The 20,491-nt window shown below is 51.6% G+C and overlaps 8 protein-coding genes across 8 annotated transcripts; 2 read left to right on the plus strand and 6 right to left on the minus strand.

Annotated features, from left to right (window-relative positions):
• Positions 1-797: 797 nt before the first annotated feature.
• Positions 798-2,684, minus strand: QC763_101280 (uncharacterized protein; the record flags this gene model as incomplete). Its single annotated transcript, XM_062906674.1, has 1 exon — positions 798-2,684. One exon carries the CDS (start codon positions 2,682-2,684, stop codon positions 798-800), a length of 1,887 nt encoding a protein of 628 aa, XP_062769550.1.
• A 1,868-nt stretch (positions 2,685-4,552) lies between these two features.
• On the plus strand, positions 4,553-6,134 carry QC763_101290 (uncharacterized protein). Its single transcript, XM_062906675.1, has 3 exons — positions 4,553-5,035; positions 5,091-5,175; positions 5,232-6,134. The coding sequence occupies exons 1-3, from the start codon at positions 4,954-4,956 to the stop codon at positions 5,797-5,799; spliced, it is 735 nt and encodes a 244-aa protein (XP_062769551.1). The 5' UTR covers positions 4,553-4,953; the 3' UTR covers positions 5,800-6,134.
• Positions 6,135-7,785: 1,651 nt separating this feature from the next.
• On the minus strand, positions 7,786-8,367 carry QC763_101295 (uncharacterized protein; the record flags this gene model as incomplete). The annotated part of the gene is made up of 1 exon (XM_062906676.1): positions 7,786-8,367. The coding sequence occupies one exon, from the start codon at positions 8,365-8,367 to the stop codon at positions 7,786-7,788; it is 582 nt and encodes a 193-aa protein (XP_062769552.1).
• A 642-nt stretch (positions 8,368-9,009) lies between these two features.
• Positions 9,010-10,632, minus strand: QC763_101300 (uncharacterized protein; the record flags this gene model as incomplete). The annotated part of the gene is made up of 1 exon (XM_062906677.1): positions 9,010-10,632. The coding sequence occupies one exon, from the start codon at positions 10,630-10,632 to the stop codon at positions 9,010-9,012; it is 1,623 nt and encodes a 540-aa protein (XP_062769553.1).
• Positions 10,633-12,098: 1,466 nt separating this feature from the next.
• QC763_101310 (uncharacterized protein) lies at positions 12,099-12,881 on the minus strand (the record flags this gene model as incomplete). The annotated part of the gene is made up of 1 exon (XM_062906678.1): positions 12,099-12,881. One exon carries the CDS (start codon positions 12,879-12,881, stop codon positions 12,099-12,101), a length of 783 nt encoding a protein of 260 aa, XP_062769554.1.
• Positions 12,882-13,466: 585 nt separating this feature from the next.
• QC763_0001750 (uncharacterized protein) lies at positions 13,467-14,158 on the minus strand (the record flags this gene model as incomplete). Its single annotated transcript, XM_062905062.1, has 2 exons — positions 13,626-14,158; positions 13,467-13,520 (listed from the first exon to the last, which is right to left on the minus strand). The coding sequence occupies exons 1-2, from the start codon at positions 13,773-13,775 to the stop codon at positions 13,467-13,469; spliced, it is 204 nt and encodes a 67-aa protein (XP_062769555.1). The 5' UTR covers positions 13,776-14,158.
• A 1,655-nt stretch (positions 14,159-15,813) lies between these two features.
• Positions 15,814-17,159, minus strand: QC763_101320 (uncharacterized protein). Its single transcript, XM_062906679.1, has 2 exons — positions 16,507-17,159; positions 15,814-16,446 (listed from the first exon to the last, which is right to left on the minus strand). Exons 1-2 carry the CDS (start codon positions 16,629-16,631, stop codon positions 16,032-16,034), a joined length of 540 nt encoding a protein of 179 aa, XP_062769556.1. The 5' UTR covers positions 16,632-17,159; the 3' UTR covers positions 15,814-16,031.
• A 362-nt stretch (positions 17,160-17,521) lies between these two features.
• ZRT1 (high-affinity Zn(2+) transporter zrt1) lies at positions 17,522-20,378 on the plus strand. The gene is made up of 3 exons (XM_062906680.1): positions 17,522-18,328; positions 18,390-18,530; positions 18,587-20,378. The coding sequence occupies exons 1-3, from the start codon at positions 18,051-18,053 to the stop codon at positions 19,998-20,000; spliced, it is 1,833 nt and encodes a 610-aa protein (XP_062769557.1). The 5' UTR covers positions 17,522-18,050; the 3' UTR covers positions 20,001-20,378.
• The last annotated feature ends 113 nt before the right edge of the window (positions 20,379-20,491 follow it).

A 20,491-nucleotide genomic window follows, 5' to 3' on the forward strand; every position in this document is an offset into this window, starting at 1 on the left:
GTGAGGGGGGGTTGTGATTGGCTGGGAGAACTGTGGAGGGGAGGCGGGAAACTTGCTCAAACACACGCAGCATTGCAGTGATTATTGGCTTTGCCCTTGTGGGGATTTGTAACGACTTGTTTGAGTTGGGAAGTTGATAGGTGATGGATGAGAGTGGTGAGAATAAAGGTTGGTTTTGACGAGGTGGGATTGGAAACCCCAACCCATGGTATGGGGGTGTGCGGATATTGCGTGCTGATACCCAAGGAAGGGAAGGTTCGGGAAGGCAATATGCAGTTCTGGCCGTTTGAATTACACATCAGTCACCTCACTCGCCCCCTGGTTTAAAACATCGGCCTTCCCTCTGGGCGTTTTATTTTGATGTGTCTGTAAAGGCAAATATTTGAGGCATCAACAAAATTCCCAAAGCAAGGATACCGCCACGACGCAAAAACTTCCAGGGCTGAACATGGCCGCGACTCCTCTTAGAAAGCAGTTTTCCACCCATTGCGTTTGAGAAAAGTAACCGCGCATCCCGTTTGAGAAAATAAACAACCCATGGTATTTGAGAGACTAACCCACACATTGCGTTTAACAAGAAAAAAAGGCCCAAGCTCAACATTTTCCCCCTCTCTTTAATCAACCTATTCTCAACCATGCTCCTCCTCCACATACAGAACAAAAACACGGAGAAACCTCAACAAACACTGAAGCCAAACATTTCAAGCATGCATAGCTATCCAACTTCACAAATGGAAACGCTAAGAGAGATCCGAAACGACAAAAGACGGCACTGAACCCAACCAAACGACATCATCTCAAACAACATAACGCCCGTCGTCGTCCTCCTTCTCCTCAGTGAAATCATCCCCCCAGTCTTCAATCGCCTCCCAATCCTCGGTCGTCCGCTTGAAAATCCCGTCGTCATCATCCCCCTCGATGAGCTGGCGGTTGGTGATCAGCACCCCGTCTTCTTGCTCGTCAAACTCCACGCCGGAGTCGGAGTCTGAGTCTTCGTCAAAGCTCAAGCTCGCAAAGTCATCGTGCTCGATGCCGCAGTGCTCGCAATATGTAGCCAGGAAGTCGGGGGTAGAGAGGACCTCCCATTCTTGTTCGGAGTCGGAGTCGATGGGTCGGTCGTTGCTGTACACGTGTGGTTCATTTGGGGGGGTCGTCGGCTTAGGGGGCTGAGGCTCGGACGTGGGAGAGGGGCTGGGCTCGAGCGTTGGAGGCATCGTGGACTCGGTCTTTTTCTGGTTGCCCATAGGCACCTCGCTACCCATGAATCGAGACCGACGATCAGGGTTGTACGCCGAGATGTGACCGGTCACCGCCGGAACAGCCTTGGGCATTAGCTTCAGCTCGGCCTGAGGCTCAGGTTTGACTTTCAGCGGCAGCTTCGCTTCGGCTGCACGATGAGCAGCAATGACGGAAGTGTCAGGCTCAGCCTGAATCTCATGCCGTAACTTCGAAGGACGAGGCGTTGACCTCTTGGTTGTCTCGCCGACATACCAAGCGTCGTCCTCACGACCGACCCCGAACTGGCGCTCAAACCCGGTCGTAAGGGGGACCTTGGGCTGGAGGAGCGGTGTGGCGCGATTTGGTGAAAGCCTAACAATCGGTTTTGCCTTGGCCTCAGTTTCACGCTGAGAATCGAGAACACGTTTCGTCTCGAGGTTTCTGTCGGGTAGATCTATATAGATGGGTGTTTCTCTGTGTCTGAGAGGAGGTAATTGCCGCAAGGAGTCCCTCGGGGACCCAGGGGTCGCGTCGACAGGGTTCCAGTTGTGGGTACGATTCTTGGTGGACTCGGCGGGTGCAGCCTTGTCGTTGGCAAGAGCCGGACTGCAGAAGGGGGGCAGTGGAAGGGACTTGGTCGTCATCGAGGAGAGCGTGCTCGTCTTCGTTGTCATCGTTGGCGTCAAGGTGATGGTTTGCTCTTCTCTGGCCAAGGACGGGACATACCTGCCCATTGCAATGCTCACGGCCGTCTCGAAAGATTGAATGTGCTTGGATTTTGGTGGCGGTGGTGGTGGTGGTGGTGGAAGAGGCCCTGCAGTTTTGGCAGTATTCTTCATCTGGTTCTCAATGGCGGCACAAAGCTCGAAAAAGTCAGTATCTGAAGGTGTGAGGGCGAGCCCTGAAGAGACTCGGCTTTTGGGCTTTGGCTTGTATCCGCCCTTAGCGAGGATCTGGTGAAGAACTTTGCGATCGAGACGAGGGGCGTCCCATTTCCGCTGCAAAATATCAGCCAGCTTTACTGGGGCTGTGCCGCTGAGTGATGGCTCATCGTTGTTTGAGCCTTTCTGTGCGGTGGTCATCTTTAATGCATGTAGCTTGAATGCAATCCGGTTTCTCAGTCGGTAGAGTTTGTATACTTCCTCCTCTACCGGGGACAACACGTTGGATTTGACGTGTCCGCCCGAGGTCTGAGAAGCGTCGTTACCGGTCAAATACCAGTTCTGTAACTGAAAAAGGAGCTCTATGTATTGACTGAGCTCGTTCATCTGCTCCTTTGGGGGCTTCTGGGCCGATCCCGATGGCGAAGATGGTTGGTGGGCCTTCGCTGAATCAGTGGTGCTGTCCTTGTTCAGCACGCTTCGGACACTCTGGGTCGGAGGTCCATTGGATCTCCAGCTCTGTCCATTGACCACATGGGTTTTTTTAGCATGCGATTTGCTTCTCCTCTTGATGGAATCGGACATTGTGATCTCGACGATGCCAGCTTACAAACTGTCGCCAGGAACGTTGGTTGTGGAAGAAAGAAATGACGTTGGTTGCGAAAAAGGTGAAAGAGCGGAGAAATGCAGACCTGCGGTGAAATTGGATTTAAACATACGTGGCTCCGGAACGAGAGGGGGTGTCTTGGTGGGAGATGGCGCGCCTCGCCCAGCAAACCTCGCCGCTCGGGAACCCGGAAAGCATGATTTACTGCCAACGGTCCGCACTCATTGAAGATTAAACATGGAAAAGTATGGAGAAGTATCATCGTGTCCCACTCACCCACAATATGTCTTGTTCCAATTCTCACTCAGTAGCAACCTTGGTTAGTGGAGCCTTACCCTTAGACGATGAAAGTCGAATAAAAAGATACATAGAGAGCTGATGTAGACTGCACACAAGATCGCGGCAATTTATCACCAGAGGAAAGTGCAGGACATTCAACCCAAATATTTCCCATCACATGACTCGTTTCGTAGTGGTGATGTGGCTAGAGTTGGTATGAGCCAGGCTGAGACTTTCAACGCCATCAAAAACCCAAGGGCCAATACGTGCTTCCAGCTGATCCACATCAACTTTCTTTTGTGTCCATATCCTCCACTCCGTCTTCCCCATTCTTCTCTTCATTCTCCCCATCGTCCTGCCCTTTCCCGCCAAAAGAAAGCCAGTCCAGCACCTTGTTTAGCTTTTTCATCTCGGCCCTGTTTTTTCGGTGCCGTCTTCGTATGGCCACCTTTTTGTCGAGTTTGTACCGTATTTTTCAACGCCGAGCGCGTTTGTGCTAGCAGAATCCCGTTCGCTGCCGCTCTTGTTCGGGTTCACAGGTGCCATTTTCAGTTTGTTTTCTTTTTCTGCGCATCCACGTTAGTATCTTCTGTGGTTCTGTTTCTTTCTTCTTGCTCCTTTTTGGGGACGAATCTAGAGATTTTAGTGCTTACTTGATGGTTTGATACCAAGAGGTTTTGCTAGCGGTGTGTGCAGTGGCTCGGTGCTGATCTGGGATAGCTGGACGGTAGGTGAAGATATTGTGGTGTTGGTGGGATGTGTCAGAGGTTGGCAACAACGGTGAGAGATTAATCCGTATACTAAATGAAGATCAGGATGGCACAGTTCAATGCCCAGTGACATTGAAAGTGGATTCTCTCAATACTGATAAGCTTTTTTCTTGCCATAGTGCGGCTCCTTTAGGGTGCTCTTAACTCTTGATTGCCTTGTGACTTGAAAGCTGAGATGACTCCTGTATTCACTCATTGCATTCACTCTCAAGTCCACCAGTCCACCAGTCCACCTCACCTACGTGAGCATCTTTGTCGTCCCCTGAATTACAATATTCACTCGTGACTTTTGAAATGCCAGTTCGTGGGCACATTCTCTCAAAAGTCTGTTCAAACTCTGCGACGCTTGAAACTCCACAGGACATGAGATACAAGTCTCGAGTCTCCTGTAATTCGTCTGGGAATCCACCTCTTGACGAGAGTGACGATGGGTGGCCAGAGATGGGTGACACAGCTGAAGTATCCACCCAGGCTGGACCTTTCGGGTGCTTTGAAATTTGCTGCAGCACAGGAATTTGGCATACATAGATTTGACTTGTTATTTTTGCTGTAACATACTGACAACAGCTCAGCTTTATAGGATCTGGTGCAGTCCTATACTGGGTATGCAGAGGAAGACAAAATCGTGCCTGAACATTTAAATCAACAGTTAGAAACCCCCTTGCGGATAGACCGATGTTCCAGATGTTAGTGTGAGACATAAGGCCTGTTATAGGTACGCGGAGTTGATTAGAAATCAAAACATATGCTTAATGCTCTTTTCGCGTCAGGTTCCGTTCCTGGTAGTTCAGTGCAGTATAAGTGAGTGGGTCCGGTCAGGAAATCTGACGTCATCACAGATCTGTACTCCCACCAGGTCCTCGTTTCAACCGACTGGTAGATGTGCGACTTCGGACTGCAGTGCCGTGAGGGCTTCTCCGGGGCTCCGGACTCTCAAGAGCATTGAACAAATCAGCTGGACATGGTCGGCTACGAGTCAACACAGTGATAGACCATTGTCCGCGTTGTTGCCGGTGCAAAGTACCCCACATGCATGTCAGTTCAAGGGCGAGCCCGTTGCTACCATACCCCACCGCCGTCTGGATCGCGTGTCAAACATATAAACCGCCCCCTCATCGCCACAGAACCCCGCCAAGATGGAATATCTTTCCTCATATTCTTCCCCCGCATTGCGTAGTCAACTTTGATCCTCGACACAATGGCGGACCAACAACAAGTTATTCTCTTTGACCTTCCCAGCCAGCCCCCTTGCAAGGCTTGGTCATTGAACCCCTGGAAAAGTGAGTCTTGACCCTCAAGATGAATTATGACCTATCGTTGACATTACCATTCTAGCCCGCCTCCTCCTCAACTTCAAGAATATCCCCTACAAGACAGAATGGCTCGAGTATCCCGACATCGCTCCCCGTCTCTCCCCTCAGTGCGTCCTTTCCTCCGCTGCAGCATTCCCCTTTCCCTTTACTAACACCGCCTTAGCCTGCCGCCTAACGAGGAAGGATCAGCCTACACCATTCCCACCGTCATCCTCCCCTCGGGCAAATACGTGACCGACAGCAAGGTCATTGCTGAGCAGCTCCAGGCCCTCTACCCCACCCCGCACATCGACCTCGCCTCTCCTTACCAAGCCAAAATGGAAGAACTCATGCCGCAGCTTATGAAGAGCTTCAGGCCAGTCTACCTGCCGCTCATTCCCAAAAGCTTGTTGAACGAGAAGAGCCGGCCGTATTGGTATGACACGCGAGGCAAGCTGTTGGGAATGGAGGTGGATGATTTTGGCAGGGAGAATGGCGGGGAGAAGACATGGGGGAAGGTTGAGCCAGTTGTGAAGGCTGTCACGGCGTTGATGAAAGAGAATCCAAATGGGCCGTTTTTTGAGGGGAAACAGGTGGTGTATGCGGATCTTGTGTGGGGGGCATTTCTGATTTTCTTGAAGAGGATGGGTCAGGGGGTGTTTGACGAGATGCTGAAGAGGAGTGGTGATAAGGCGGTGCACGAGGCGCTCTTGGAGGGGTTGGAGAAGTGGACTGATAGGGATGACCACTGACGGGAAGTTGAAGATGAAGATGTATTGAGAGCTGGTATCTGCTCAATATCAAAGGCTTCCTTCCAAAATAGCCCCTTTTTCAAAGATGTTCTTCGCAACGATGCCTTAATGCAATATATAGTGAAGCAGGCCACAGATCGCTTGCCAAGAGAGACAGATCAACCTTCGACAATTTGGCTTCCCCAAAGGCTTTTCGTCATTGCTTTCTCGCCTTCCTCGGTCTATAGTGATTGAGCTTTATTTCTGTGGAAAGATGGAGCTGGTCTGGGCCTTGCCGAGCTCACCAGAGCTCGATTAGTCTCAGAAACTAGATAGTCTCAGAGCCCTAAGAAAGACAGTTGAATTAACACCGGTTATACTCAGGTAGGCTTTACTGTAACTAATTGGTAGTGGAAAAGATAACGTAGTGGGTATAAATAGTAAGAAAAGCTTGCACTTTCACCGCACCTTTTCCATTACCTAGTAGACCTACCTGGATACATGTGACGAACCCCTATCGAGAATCTCTGAAAAGATACCAGTCGAAGGAGCTTCTGAACAATCCCGGTTCGGTACAGCTAAACAGTGTACAAAAATGGCTTGTCTCAATCACAATAGTCAAGATACCAACGAATGTGACTTGTAATTGCATACTGCGGAACTGTCTATCTACACCGGCCAGTTCCTCCGTATATATATCCCAGTGGATTACCTGGATCACCATGCCAAGCGTGATCATGGATCGCTTCTCCCAGTGTAGGCTCACCATGGATCACTCCCGTCACCTTCGGATCACTTGGATCACCACGCTCCTGGCGCTCCCAGGCGCTCCACTTCCTATTGGTTCCCGTAGCGATTTGGCTGGCACCTCCCGTGCTCCACATACTGTTCAACTTGCCTGTTGGCTTAACTGTGACACCAGCACAGAGTAGCACATCCCTACACACCCCTACACAGGCCAAAGCCGGTGCTGAACCGGCCCAGCACCGGTCCACTCACGAAGAAGGTAATTCTCAAAGTCGATATTCGGAACAGGAACTAGGATGAAACCCTTCAGAAGACTAACAAATGTCCAACTTCCGCTCATAAAAAGAACCCCCATGTCTGCCAATCATGCATTTCTTTCCGTGCACTTCTCACTCCTTCTATTCCATCACGGTCACGAAACCACTCAGTCAAAGATATGTCCAAGTGCGGTCTCGCATCCAGGGTGTTCCGGGGATCCGGACCCACAGCAAGAGTACTGGGAATCTCCTTCCTCAATCTCCGGATCGCCGTGAGCAGAGCAGCGAACAAAGCGACTGGTTGCGAACATGCCTGTTGTTGAAAAGGCAAGTTAGTATTTCGTGGTTGAAAAAAGGTAGAAACAAATATGTGCGTTTGTTGTGGAGGTCGTGAAGGTATGAGCTGTGAGCCTATGAAGCAAGCAAACGCCAGACCATCAGATGTGGCGCAATGAGTCTATATATGATATAGTATTCACTCTGGAGAACTGATGGAACTAGGAAGCCTTCTCATCTTCCATCAACCTTCTACCACGGCCTATCCCACTGTGTCGCCATACATCTACCGTCCCCACATTATCTGACTCTCCAAACTCATCTCCACATACCAGAGTGCCACACACAGGTGTTCTCATCGGTCGTTCTCTCCCCTTGGCTGTCAAAGGTCTTCATGCACCGTTGGCACTGGACCTGCTTCACTTCCAGGTTCATCTGGAAGTACTTGGTGGGGGTGTCAGGGACGGCGGCAGCGCGCTTCTGGGCCTCGAGTGTCGCGGCTCCATCATCCAGACTATGGTTGAGAAGGTCCTTCCTCTCCTTGAGTTCGATTCTCGCGCGCTTCAACCCACGTCTGTCGAGAAGCTCGAGCTTGCGCTTGGTTTGAGGGTTGATTGAAGCCAGAGGGGGAAACTTGGGCTGAGCGGTGATGGGGAAAAGAACGCCTGGTTTGGGAACAGGAGAGAAGGGTTCTGTGGTGAAAAAGAATTTTCACATCAAGATCAGTTCAGAAAAAGAGGATTGGAGGAAACAAACTGTTGCTGGGGATCTTCGGGGAAGAGCCGGCACCTCTGGTCTTCTTCAGAGCCTTGGCACGACGTGGTGAGGGGGTGATGGTATCAGCGACAAGGCTATCAACATCTATCCCGTCGAATGGAGAAGTGGCGTTTTGGTCGGAATTGATGTGGTCGTCAGCCTCATTGGCCTTGGTGTGGACAGCATTGTTGGTGGTAGGCTCCACGGCAGCAACAGCCTCGTTGACCGTATCGATCTGAGGGATTACATCGATCTCTTGGTCATGGTTGCTTGAGGAGGAGGACGTCCAAGGAATGGTCCCCTTGTCGAGCGAGGGATGCGGGGTGTCACCGGGGGCGTACACCCAGTTGGGAGGCTGGTAGACGGGGGTGGGTTTGCTACGACCACCACAGCTGATTGGGCCTGTGGCATAGTAGTAGCGGTTGTACTTCTCTGCCTTTTCCTTCGCAGCGAGATTGGCGACGGGCTTCTTGTAAGTGAGGTCTTCCTCGTCACGGGGGTAGCGGGTCGAAACCCCGGATTCAATTTCGGCGAGGAGGTCGCCGACCCCCATCTTGAAACTTTGTCGACACAGTATTTACTTGTAATACAAAGGAAGTGACGGTAACACAAACAAGTATTGGATCAAACAAGTCACTCCTTGTGAAAGTATGAAAAAAGGACCTCAGATGAAGACCTACGGGAAAAAGTCGCAGGAAAAATTGAGAGGACTAGAAAGGAAAGAAGGAAAATTCGTGGGTGGTGGGAATCAAGGAAATGTGGCGCTTCAAGGCAGCAGACGACGACATGGTCGTGTTTAGCAGGCCGAGAGGGCCATTCAGTGATTGTATAGTGGCTAGTGGGAGCAAGTAGGCCTGTAAGTCCCTGTAGAACTCAACTGCCAGGCTGTGACCGTGACTGTTTGAATCACTTGGGGCCCAATCTCCTATAGAAACACAGGTGCAAGCCATCTCCCTGATAGAGGTTCAGTCAACTACATATTTTAAGCAAAGATCATCTTTTCATGACGGCTTTTCTGAGTACATTTTCTTCACACTATGTGTACGTCACAACTTTATGCATCCCATGGATATAAGATGACCTTCAGTCGCAATGATAGAGGCCCGAATGATTACTGGATGAATTTCCCCAAAGATAGACAACTGTGATGTTTATTTACATACCAATGAGGTTATTGCCGCTCCAAGCCGAGAATTTACTGCAAGCTCCTCCTCACATCCCTCCACCAACTCTGCTCCTTGCTCCAATCACCACCAATACACCTGGCACCCGACCTCATGGGAGGATTGTCAGTCGGTCCCAAAATCGAATCCATATACTCTAACAACTCCTTCAAAGCATCCTTTTCCCTCTCCCCAAACTCATCCACCAACTCCTGCTCCGGTTCCTTCTGACTAACCGCCCTCGACCTCCTCCACTCTTCCCTCCCATCCAAATCATGAGCCACGCACGTCTCCGAATAGATAACACTATTAAAGCTATCCATCCTCTCCGCCTTTTCCTCGTTCACTTCCACCAGCTGTTTCTCCCTCCCCTGTCCCCTCGCCCCATGGCCACTCTCAGGATCCATCCTCGCATACATCTCTGCCATATTCACCTCCCCCGACTTCCTTGGCCCCGTCGGCAGAATCTTACTCCACGGCGGCAACGACACCGGCCTCCCTCCCCCAGCAGAAAACCCATTCCCCGCCACCCGAGGACTCATACCATCCTTCTCATTCAAGCTCCTCACCCCACCACAAACCGCACTCGACCGTTTCAACGCCTTCTCTTTCTGCACCCACTCTGAGTCCCTAGACCCCTTCTTCGGACTCTGACTAGGCAAAACAGCCCTTGCATCCTCCCCCTCGCCATACCCAATAGGCGACTGCACCAGACGCTGTTGATTCGTCACAGGCGGGTATTTATACTGCGAGAGGAAACTCCCCATCGTCATGGCCGAGTCAGGCGGCGTCTTACCACCCTTGCTCATCACGGCAAGAAAATCGTCGTCTTCAAAAGAGGGACCGTTCATGTTCCTCTCTAGTCTCAGCGCCAGAAAGGGGGTTTCTGGCTCGACGACGATAGGGGCATCATTCAAGAAGGGGGCGCCCGGGTTGAGCTTGTTGCCTGTTCCGTAGGGTGCAGAGGCCAGAAAGGGGGTTTCGGGGATTGGTTCGGCTGGTTTGGTGGATTTGCGACGGTCCCGGCTTTTGCTCCTGCTGCGGGCTCGCTTGATGACCTGGGAAAGGCGGCGGGTGGTGGAGGAGTTTGGGGGGTAGTTGCTGAGGGGGACAGGGGGGACGGGTGGGAGGTCGGGGATGGGGATGGGGACCGGTCTGATGACTGGGCATTGGGCGGAGGATACCCTTTGTGAAGAGGGATCTGTTGCTGGTTTGTTGTAGACTCGTTCGTGTTGGTAGTGTTGGTAGGGGGGTTGATGAGGTCTTTGGGGTTGTCGCTTTTGGATTGATTGGTCCGACGAGGTTTTCTTCAGCGTGACTGCCCCTGGGACGGAGATGACTTGGAGTTGAAGAAGCAAAGCTTGGTGTGAGGAGTTTCTTCGGGGTATGACCAACGGGGGGAGATTGTCGTGGCGCATTTTTTCCTTTTTCTGCGTGGGCTTTGAAGTTGCATCGGAAAGGGATGACGATGAATCTCGCGGTTGAAGAGAAAAACGGGGTATGCTGAAGCGTTTAGATGGCATTTCGGTTTGATTTGGTCCTGGTGTTCGTGGAACCCGTAAGGAAAGCGGAACTTCAAATTGGGCCCAGTATTCCCCACTAAGCGGCAGGGTCTTTTTGTGAGTGTTTATTGTTTCGGTTGTTGTTGTTGCCATTGTGGTGATGTATTCGGGGGTATTTTGGTTCTGCACTGATGCGTCCAAGACTTTGTAGCAATGGGCCACCGGCAAAGCGGCAGAAGGAAGTAAAAAGGGGGGCGGTAGCGTTGATATAACCTTTCACCCGTCCTTTTCAAATCACTCACCAAACGGGGGCTTAGACAAAATCACCCGACAAACGTTGCCCCGACTTGATGTGAATATAGATGGCTTGGTTTTAGTAGGGGGAACGGCTGAGGTAGAAACCGATCAAGAGCCGACAGACAGACTGGGAAGCGCCACTTTTACATCCTCATCTTGTAATGAGTGTGCGGAGAATTGGTGTGGCTCAGTCCCTTACGATCCTCACTTGACAAAGAACGGAGCCGGGAATATCTTGCGCGCATTAGTCGTGGCGGGCTCTGAGAGGGCCGGGACACAAGGCCAAAACTAACAAAAAGGCCCATGGGGCTGAAGATCAGCCGCGCCCCCGACCGCAATGGCGAATACGCAATGGCAACTCAGGATCCGGGGCAGTGGACGATGACGAGGGAGCCAAATGCACGACGGGAGGTGGGAAATCCGGTTGCTCAGCCTCCTCCGCCGTGGAGCCAACATGTCAGCACTCAACAACACTTTGACAGATCTTGACAACAATGATGATAAGCTTTGAGTATTTACAAAGATTTCTACTTTGCCCTTTACAACTCATTTCTGTCACCTTGACCGGTATTTTCTGAGTTGCTCTGATGTTTATGGTTGGGCCCAACAGTCTGGTCAAGACTGTTGTACCCAAGTGCATCTTTGGTTCTTTGTTGGTTTGCACAGCCCCCTTTTTGATCGCCAGGCCGCGCCAGTCAAACCTTGCTTCTACCGCCATCAACCCTGACCCTGAAATGTAATTTTTTTTTTTTTCCAAATGTGAGATCCGAGTAGTACCTGGGTTGTCGGACCGAGAACCAATGACTTTCTTGCTGTTTCTTGAGTGTTTGTGGGAACTTTGAACAGCCAGTTCTGGGTTGGGCACAAGTCAACTTCACACCAGCAGGGAATCAAAAGCACGGTAAAAAGGCCACAAGCAGCCATGGAACAAGTTGTCTTGTTGGACTATATAAGCAAGGCCAGCCAGTTCTGTTTTGTCCTGGCTTCCACCCAGCTTGTCCTCCCCAAGCTCCATCTCTGAATTCATGACAAAAGAAAAGCCGGCAGTATGTGCCAAGTCGCAGGTCTGCTTCAAGCAGGCCAAGATGTAATAAGCAAGAAAAGAAAAAGTAGGGTATCGTATCCAAAAGCCCACCACGCCATGCCATGATGTATGCCCGAGAACACCCCGATCCCGCCAAACCAGAATTGTTGTTGTTGTTGTTGTTGTTGTTGTTGCTGTTGTTGTTGAAAAAAATCACCAACGCCCGTCGCTAAACCAAAATCCATCAAACCCATTTTTCCACCATCTTGAAAGTCGTGCAAAAAGACAAAAACACTAGTCACCACCACACATCCCTTGCTCTTTTCTGCCCAGCGTGGCCAACACCAAGTCCGTTCACCTGTCCGTTATTGGGGCCGTGATTCATCCTGCTGTATCCTCCCTGCCCTCCGGGACTAGTCGGGCTGCCCCTCACGCTGCCTCTCGGGCTCGTCACGGTCGAGTTGGTCTTTCCTCCGCTAGCGGCATACCCGCCATACCCGGCACCCGCGTGAAACCCAGCATTCAACCCCTGAACTGGACCGCCCTGCTGCCACGGACCACCACTACCAGGTCTGGCTTGCTGCTGATGTTGCTGAAGATCCTCCAGGAGATTGAGCAACTTCGCCTTGTTCCACAGCCTCCTCACATGCAGCTGCTTCACGTCGTCGTAAGGGTTGGGAGGTACCAACTCAAAGAGGAGCATGCTCTCAGCCCACTTGGTGGCCACTTGTTCGTCCGCGTCGATGAAGCTGAAGGTCACGGCATCCTCGTCGTCGGGTAACCGGCAGGTGATGAACCAGGTGATGAAGGAGGGGAGGAAGAATGTGACTTCCTTTGTGGTAGGGGAGAACTGAGGAGCGCGGTGGTAGCCGCTCAGAGGATTGTTGTGAAGTGTGCGGTATGGGTTGTGGTTGTTGAGCTGTGGGGAGTGGTGTGGGGAAAAGGAGGATGCTCGTTGTTGTTGCTGGGCGTCTTCCGCTTTGAGGTAGGAGGCGTAGGCGGCTGCCACGGTTTTGTGAGAGAAGACGAGGCTGACCCGGTCATCTGTGACCGAGACGTCGACTGATACTAGATTTGGCATGTCGTTGATTTTGATGTGAGTTGTGCCGCCGGTGTTGGTGATATTTGCAGTCGTCAAAATATCGCAAGGGTGTGTGAGACTGGTGACGTCGGTGTCGTTGTCGTCGTCGATAGTTCGATCGAGGTGCAGCGGCAAAGTTGAATCTTTCTGTTGAAGAGCTCGGCCCAAGCAGTCTGGATCACGATATTAGTACCATCTCGCCTTTTTCCTCTCCCAAAGCTGAGCGGGTGACTCTTTGCCCAACTTGTGCTCTGTTGTGCGATCGTTGCCACACTGGCCAATCGCGTGGCTCCAGTTGTTCGACCAGACCTTCGCTTTAACCTCAAACACGTCTTCTTGCAGCGAGGGAAAAATGCCGATTTTGCTGGCATCTCGACCAGCCAGTAATTCTCCGCGAGAGCTGCCCGCCGAGCACGCTATGCTTCTTTTGTTGCTAGCTTCGAAGCCTGCTGGCAGTTCTGGCACTCCATTGATGCCATGAGCCCACCCACCACAACGACAACAGTTCCATTGTCAGTCGTCAATTACCAGAGTTTCAATCAGGTATTAATGGAACGGCTGGCCCCCTCTTTCTTATTTTTCTTCTCAAAAGATTTGCTCCGAACCTGATGCACGGCACAAGATGAACCTCCGAGGGGGCTTTGGCGACGGCACGTATCTGGTTCTTGACGCTCATTGCTCCCTGGTGGTCAACGAGCTGATAAGAGGCCTCAGCCCACGACCCAACACGTGGAGCAAACTTACTCTTTGTTCTCTTCTCAAAGCCCAAAGGCTTAGATTTCTAATCCATAGTGTCACAAATCCTCGAAGTCCATGGAAGAATGGTGAGTGTTGAGCTGGCCATTTGGTGAGCCTGAGTGGGGTAGGCGCCTGAACATGCAGCATCTGGAGCATTGAGACCCGAATATATGTTGCGCGTTGAAGGGACAGAACAACACAGCCAGTCCTCAAGTTGAGAGTTGAGGAGACTCGAAGAGTAGGCAAAAAAAGCCAGCAATGCAGGAGAACTCAACCAACTCTGGGAGTTTGGTTGTCCTGTGCAAGGAACATGCGGGGCGCCGGTGAGGTTAGGCTCCACCTGTTCATCAAGTTCATCGATAAACGTCAGGAAGCTTGCAATCGGGGCTGTCATCGTTCTTCGTGCCTGAGACAGTCAGATAGTCACATGAACCAAAAATAAGAAGTCAAAGGTCGGTGCTGAGCGGTGGGCTCCAGCGAAGACAAGTCTCACCGGAGCCAGCCGAGTCTCGGTGCCTGGGACTCGGAGTTTTGAGAAGATAGCGCCGTTCTGCTCCGCTCCATGCACCGATCGTCACGGGGTATTTATTTTACACAGTATTGCTCTTCCCGGACGCGTGGGGCGAAAAATTGCTCGTGTAATTTAATTTCGACCTTACTCAGTTACACTACCCTTTAACTACCAAGTATTTTTTTTTTTTTTGCCAAATCTAAAGGTATAGGTTTATTCTTCAGAAGCCTTTAAATATTTTGAATTTTTTCCAGATGTTAAACTTATGATTGGTGGTTATTTTGTCGTTAAGTGTAAAATTATTATTGAGATGTCACAAGCGATTTTTCGCTCCACGTGCCGGACATCCTGGATGTCGATTCCGAAAATACCTCATCACCGGAGAAGGCTCCGACGGTGAAGCGGCGAACTAGTCGGTGAACGTCAAGCTGAGTCAGCTGTTCCTTGGGCACTCTTCATGACAATCCAACCCAATGAAATTGTACTTAAAAACCCTCTGTCATGAATGGTCCAAATACTTTGCTCACGGAGGTGAATCGGGTTCTCTGTGCCAAGGTTTCTTGAGACGTCGTCGGTCACCAAAAGTCATCGTCCTACACATGCTGGCACAGAAATACGGTCCGTAGTGGTGTGGCCCAAGTTTAGAAGAGATGTCGAGTCGGCCCAAGATATTTATTCGGACCCATCTGTCCCGGACGATCAAGAACGTACATGATTGTCCTCCTGACCCTCCATCTCAGCCTATGATCCTGTTCCGCTGTCGGATGAGGAGGGTGGTAAGACGACGCTTCAGCTGCGCGATCTCGGGGTTTCCTGCAGGCAATAAATGCAGCGTTGACAGACAGACAAGGCGGCATTTTGACATTTCCGACTGTTTGATGGATGGGTCATGCGACAAGGGAATTCCATCTGATGAAGAAGGAGGGGCAATCTCTTCTCCAAACCGGAGCAATGCGATGAGGGATGTGACGTTAGATGCTACCGTGTCATTGTTAATGTTGTTTTATCTTTCCAGGGTGATATTTTGCTTTATCTTTGGCATTCTTATTTTCTTATCAGTTAGGATCCGAGTTGGGCAAGAGCGATGTTGGAAGAAGAGGTTGGGCTTCGCTCTTGGCTTTCCGTTTTCTTCGCTGACGCAAGAATTCAGCTAGGGCGGCAGGCCCGCTTGGCGGTCTGTGCTGAGGCGTGGGATGCTTCCTGCCCTATCTTTGCTAGCGCCATCGGAACCGTGGGCCATCAAGGTTCTCACTGCGCGGGACATTGTTTGATTGACATGACAGATGCAAGTCACTGCTTGACAGCAATTTCTAGATAGAAGGGATCCCAGGTTCTCAGGTCTGGAGTGAGATTTGTGAAAGCTTCTGGAAGGGGCATCGAACAACATGAGAGTCGAGTGCATTTTGTGGTATTCGTAGCAGGCGGCAACTTGATGATGGTGGAGCCGCCGAATCAAGATCTCAGGTTCTTGACATCTCATCCATCCAAGTTTTGACGTTGTATCAATGCTCGTGAAAAATAGACTGGAGGCCAAGGGCAGCCCCCTTTATCAGATCTTACAAAATTCTGTCATGTCCGGTCAGAGTCTGATATCATGTAGTTCCACAGCTTCTAGACAGGTTTTCTACCAGAAGCATCCAATTGTGCAGTTCACACCTCGGTGAAAAGAACGAAAGACATTTCGCAGGAAGTGGTGTTGAACCATTATATTGTAATATTATTTAAGTATTTGAACTATCTGTCTTTCCTGCTGGATAGGAAGCTTGTTCAGCCAATCCTGACAGCCCAGCATCACTGGCGAGATGTCCTTTGCATCAAACTTTGTTAAGGATTACAAGAGATAAATGATACATGTCAAAATACAGTCGGTGGCTATTTGCTGGTATTTACCCCCCCTAAACTTAGAGAGCCATGGCAACGATGGCAGCAACACCGGCGGCAAGGCTGAGGCCAGTGATCTGGGCAGCGCCAGCAGTCGAGGTGGAGGTGGTGGTGGTGGCGGCCTCGGAGTCGGCGCCGGTGTTTGTAGTAGTGACTGCGATAAGAGTGGACGAAGCAGTACGATGACCATCGCAGTGCCAGTGATCTCCATGAGCCTCACATCCATATGATTCGGTAGGGCTGGGCTTGATGCTACCAGTGCCGGGAGCATCAGTGTGGTCATCCTCATCGTCGGTGTGGTCATGATCATGGTCATGGTCATCACCATCACTGTCGTGATCATGGTGAGCTGCACCCGTGGTGACTACAGGAGCTGCGCCAGTGGCCGTCCCGGTAGTCACGACAGCATCGGTGACCCTGGGTCCCTCACAGTCCCTGAAGTAGTGAGGTTAGTATGCCTTCAAGCTTACAGCACTAATTAAAACCAAAGCTTACCAGTGGTCATTGTGAGGCACACAGCCGATGGACTCGGTGGGAGATGGTCCGGGATCGGCCGTGGTCTGCCCCAAAGCGGTGGACAAAGCACCCAACAGCAAAGCGGCATACGTGACGGCCTTCATCTTGGCTTGCGGTGAGTCTTGGGGTTTGGGTGGACGGGCAGGTGAGACTGAAGGTGTACGGGCGAGATGGGATGGACCGGATGCCTCTCTGCGTTATAAGACGGTCTTTAAAGCGAGGTAATACAGCCAGCCACAGCCAACCATCCCATGTCACCATGCCACCCTCAATGTTCATGCGCTGCCCCAATGCCGCCCATCACCTCACCGAAACTCCCATGTACCCAGTCAAAAATAGGGACTGCTGCCGTCATTCGAGACAGCATGGCAAGTGGGACGGCTGGCATCAGATGAATTTCAAACGAACCATTGGCCGCGAAGTGGTGCCGTTTGCTGCCAAGACACTCCAAGACATTGGTTAACCGATGGGTTTAGCCTGACAGGTCCGCTTTGAGCAAGACAGTGTTGTAGTGAAATGCAGGCTTTGGACAGACGATCAGTGGTCCTCGTTTGTTTGTGTAACAAAGTCGAGGTGTTGGAATGGGGCGTGGGCTTGTCATGTCTTTCCAAACCTGATGGGCTTTGACCAGCGTGGAAGGGTGGACCAGAAGACAGAGCGGGTCTCGTAGCCTTGGCTTTTGTTAGCGATGGCCATCAAGGTTCTCAGCCCGCCAGAGCCCGCCGCGCATTTGCCGGGCACCTTGATGGGCAGCTCAAGATTGCTTGCAGTTCTGGGCATCGTTTCAGCCAATCAACACAAAGAGATTTTTTTTTTTCTTGCTCAATCCCGCCCTTGACGATGTGGATTTCGTCGCATGTCGCCCAACTCGGCCACTCACCCGCAGCAGCCAGTCTGGGATTCGCGTGGTGGAGTTGGTCTTGGAGCCACCATGGAGCCCATGGAGCCCATGGAGCAAACGGGATTCGAGCACGCAACGACTCCATCCAAGGCCCCTCCATGAGCCCCTCTATGCGCTGAATTTTCCCATCTCAGCGATCCCCACGTCCTTTTCTCTCCTTCCCTCGTGGCTATCCCGTGTTCCCAGTCTTCTATCGTCTCTTTCCCTTCCCCGGAATTCGAACCTACGCCAGGTACCAGACGGCCCACGACCACGCGAGTAACTTGTGCTTCGCGCATAAGACTACGGCTACCTACAGGACGCCCACGCCACGACCGCAACCTGCTGTGCACCTTGACGGTCAGTCACAACCTTGACGGCTCGATTTGTGGACACAGCTGCTGCAAGACCTGGAACTTGGCAGCCACTCCCACCGTCACTGTTCTGTGTAGCCCCCCACGAGCCAGGACATGAGCTGAGGAGAAGCAACCAAAGATACCCCCTCAATTGCCTCGCTTTATAATCCCCTGTGCTATCCCGCGCTTTGTACGCCCATATCTATATCGAGCGCAGCCTCCCGCTCCGACAGGTTCACAGCAGCAGCATCACCCTTCGTCTTCGGTTACATACCTTCTATCACATCATGTTTCAAAGCCTGCCTGCCATACGGGCGTCGCTCCTCTATGGACTGTTAGCCTCTCCATCTCTTAGCCTCGTCTCAGCAAGCCCTTCACCAATCGACGCCCGTCATGTCGTGACAGATCCTGCCAGAGTAGTTGCGCAAGCAACCGTCACTGCTGTGTCAGAGTGCCACGCCCACGGTACTAATTATTATTGTCAAGCCGGAGTCACAGAGTTTCGCATTGTTGGCTCCGAGACTGCCGCCTCATACACGGATTGCCATCCACACGGCGCAAAGACGTAAGCACTCGCCCTCCATAGGTCTCACCATACACGGTTTGCTAAAAGGTCTACCCTATAGGTACAGTGTAGGACCAAAGTCTGATGAGGTAGAAATTGTCCTTGCTGCCGCTACGGCACCTGCGGTAACAGCGTCCCCAACGGTGACTGGCAGTTCGAGCTTGACTGCCGTTAGCGCGTGCCATCTCCACGGGTCTGAGCTGTAAGTACAACCTCCAACCGCTCCATTATTGATCCACCGCTGACAAGGCCTTGAAGCCTTTGTATGCACGGGGCAACCGAGTATAAGGTCCACACAACTGTCACTGCTACTGCTACACAAGATCTCCCAGCACAGTTTACCGGTTGCCATGCCCATGGTGCTGAGACATACTGCAATGGCCCAACCGGAGAGGAAGTTGAGATCACCCTGGCCACCGCTGAGGAGGACCACGACGACCACGGTCATGAAGACTCGGAGGAACTTGATTGCCACTTCCACGCTGGCGTCGAGCATTGCGTCGGCAAAGGGGGCGAGAAGGTTGCCAACACCTGCGAAAGAACGCAGCGTGACTACAACATCAAGCTTCGTGTTGGCTTGTTGTTCGTCATGTTGGCTACCAGCTCCATTGGTGTCTTCACTCCCATTCTCATCTCATCCTTTGTGTCGCCCAACCATATCGTATTCACCATTCTCAGACAGTTCGGCACTGGCGTCATCATCTCGACCGCTTTTGTCCACCTCTACACTCATGCTGTACTAATGTTCCAGAACGAATGCCTCGGCAAGCTGCAGTACGAAGCCACAGCCTCTGCCATCCTCATGGCAGGCATCTTCCTCTCCTTCCTCATCGAGTATCTTGGCGTTCGTTTCGTCCAATGGCACCAAGCCAAGCAACAGGCCCACAAGGCTGTTTCCAGCGACGGTGAGCAGCAAGGCCCGGCCCCAGGCAAAACCGACATGGTCAACATCACCGTTCTTGAAGCCGGGGTCATCTTCCACTCCCTTCTTATCGGCCTCACTGTAGTCGTCGCCGGTGATTCCTTCTTTGGCACCCTGTTTGCCGTCATTGTTTTCCACCAAATGTTCGAAGGCATCGCTCTTGGCACCCGCATCGCCGCCCTCGGTCACCCCAGCGCTGCCACTACCCACAGCGGCGTTCACGGCCACGGTCACGGTCCGGGTCATGCGCACTACCACCCCGAGCCAAAGCCCGCCGCTGAGATCGCCCCCGCCGGAGAAATCGTTGCCCATGCTCCCAAGGAAGGCCACAACCACGAACACGGCCACGACCACCTCGCCCTCCCTGATGCGCACAAGACGGCCAAGAGCGGAAGCGTTTCGTCCTCCGAGAACAGCACCACTGCGGGCGAACTCACCCCTCACGTCTCCATCTTCAAGAAGCTCATGCTTGCCTTGGCTTTCGCCTTGGTCACACCTATCGGCATGGGCATCGGTATCGGCGTTCTTCACACATTCAACGGCAACGACCCTTCGACTATCATCGCTATTGGCACCCTCGATGCCTTCTCAGCCGGTATCCTCGTGTGGGTAGGTGTGGTGGAGATGTGGGCTCACGACTGGATGTTGGGAGGGGAGATGACCAATTCTGGGCCGCTGAAGACCGCTCTGGGGTTGATTTCCATGGTGGTTGGCTTGGCAGTCATGAGCTTGTTGGGCAAATGGGCGTAAATAGGTTTTTGGATATGTGGGTTTTGTTTATACTGCGCTTTCCGGATATGATGTGGTTTTTTTTTTTGGTTTTTTTTTTTTGGACAGAAAAGGGATATGATACCATCATGACATATTGTTATCTTGGAGGATTGGAATTTTGGGAGGAAAGGATCTCACATTTAGCGTTGGGCGTTGCGGCGTCATGCAATTTACATACCTCCAAGGTTGTTGTTCACCTGCGGGTGCAACAGAGAAACGATGAAAGGGTAATTTCGGAAATGATAGAAGTTTGGAAGAATGTGTGTTGATAAATGGTCATGTATATTTGATCTATCTACTTGGGTATGAATCTACGAAGCATGAGGTGACAAACCCGTTGTTTTTTTGTCTGTTCTACTCGACATTGTGAACACCGAATTCAGCAACTGTGATCCACACAAAACTTGCATGATGTGAAGGAGACCAAAACTAAAGCTTTGTTTATGTCCAGATATGCTGGGTTAATAGAT

This window comes from Podospora pseudopauciseta, chromosome 1, assembly GCF_035222475.1.
Source record: "Podospora pseudopauciseta strain CBS 411.78 chromosome 1, whole genome shotgun sequence".
Taxonomy (NCBI): Eukaryota; Fungi; Ascomycota; class Sordariomycetes; order Sordariales; family Podosporaceae; genus Podospora; species Podospora pseudopauciseta.

Coding starts and splice junctions, on each gene's coding strand:
- QC763_101290 (XM_062906675.1), top strand. CDS start 4,954: ATGGCGGACCAACAACAAGTTATTCTCTTTGACCTTCCCAGCCAGCCC. Junction 5,036..5,090: donor GTCATTGAACCCCTGGAAAA/GTGAGTCTTGAC, acceptor TTACCATTCTAG/CCCGCCTCCTCCTCAACTTC. Junction 5,176..5,231: donor GCTCCCCGTCTCTCCCCTCA/GTGCGTCCTTTC, acceptor ACACCGCCTTAG/CCTGCCGCCTAACGAGGAAG.
- QC763_101320 (XM_062906679.1), bottom strand. CDS start 16,631: ATGAAGGCCGTCACGTATGCCGCTTTGCTGTTGGGTGCTTTGTCCACC. Junction 16,447..16,506: donor GTGCCTCACAATGACCACTG/GTAAGCTTTGGT, acceptor TCACTACTTCAG/GGACTGTGAGGGACCCAGGG.
- ZRT1 (XM_062906680.1), top strand. CDS start 18,051: ATGTTTCAAAGCCTGCCTGCCATACGGGCGTCGCTCCTCTATGGACTG. Junction 18,329..18,389: donor CATCCACACGGCGCAAAGAC/GTAAGCACTCGC, acceptor TCTACCCTATAG/GTACAGTGTAGGACCAAAGT. Junction 18,531..18,586: donor CATCTCCACGGGTCTGAGCT/GTAAGTACAACC, acceptor AAGGCCTTGAAG/CCTTTGTATGCACGGGGCAA.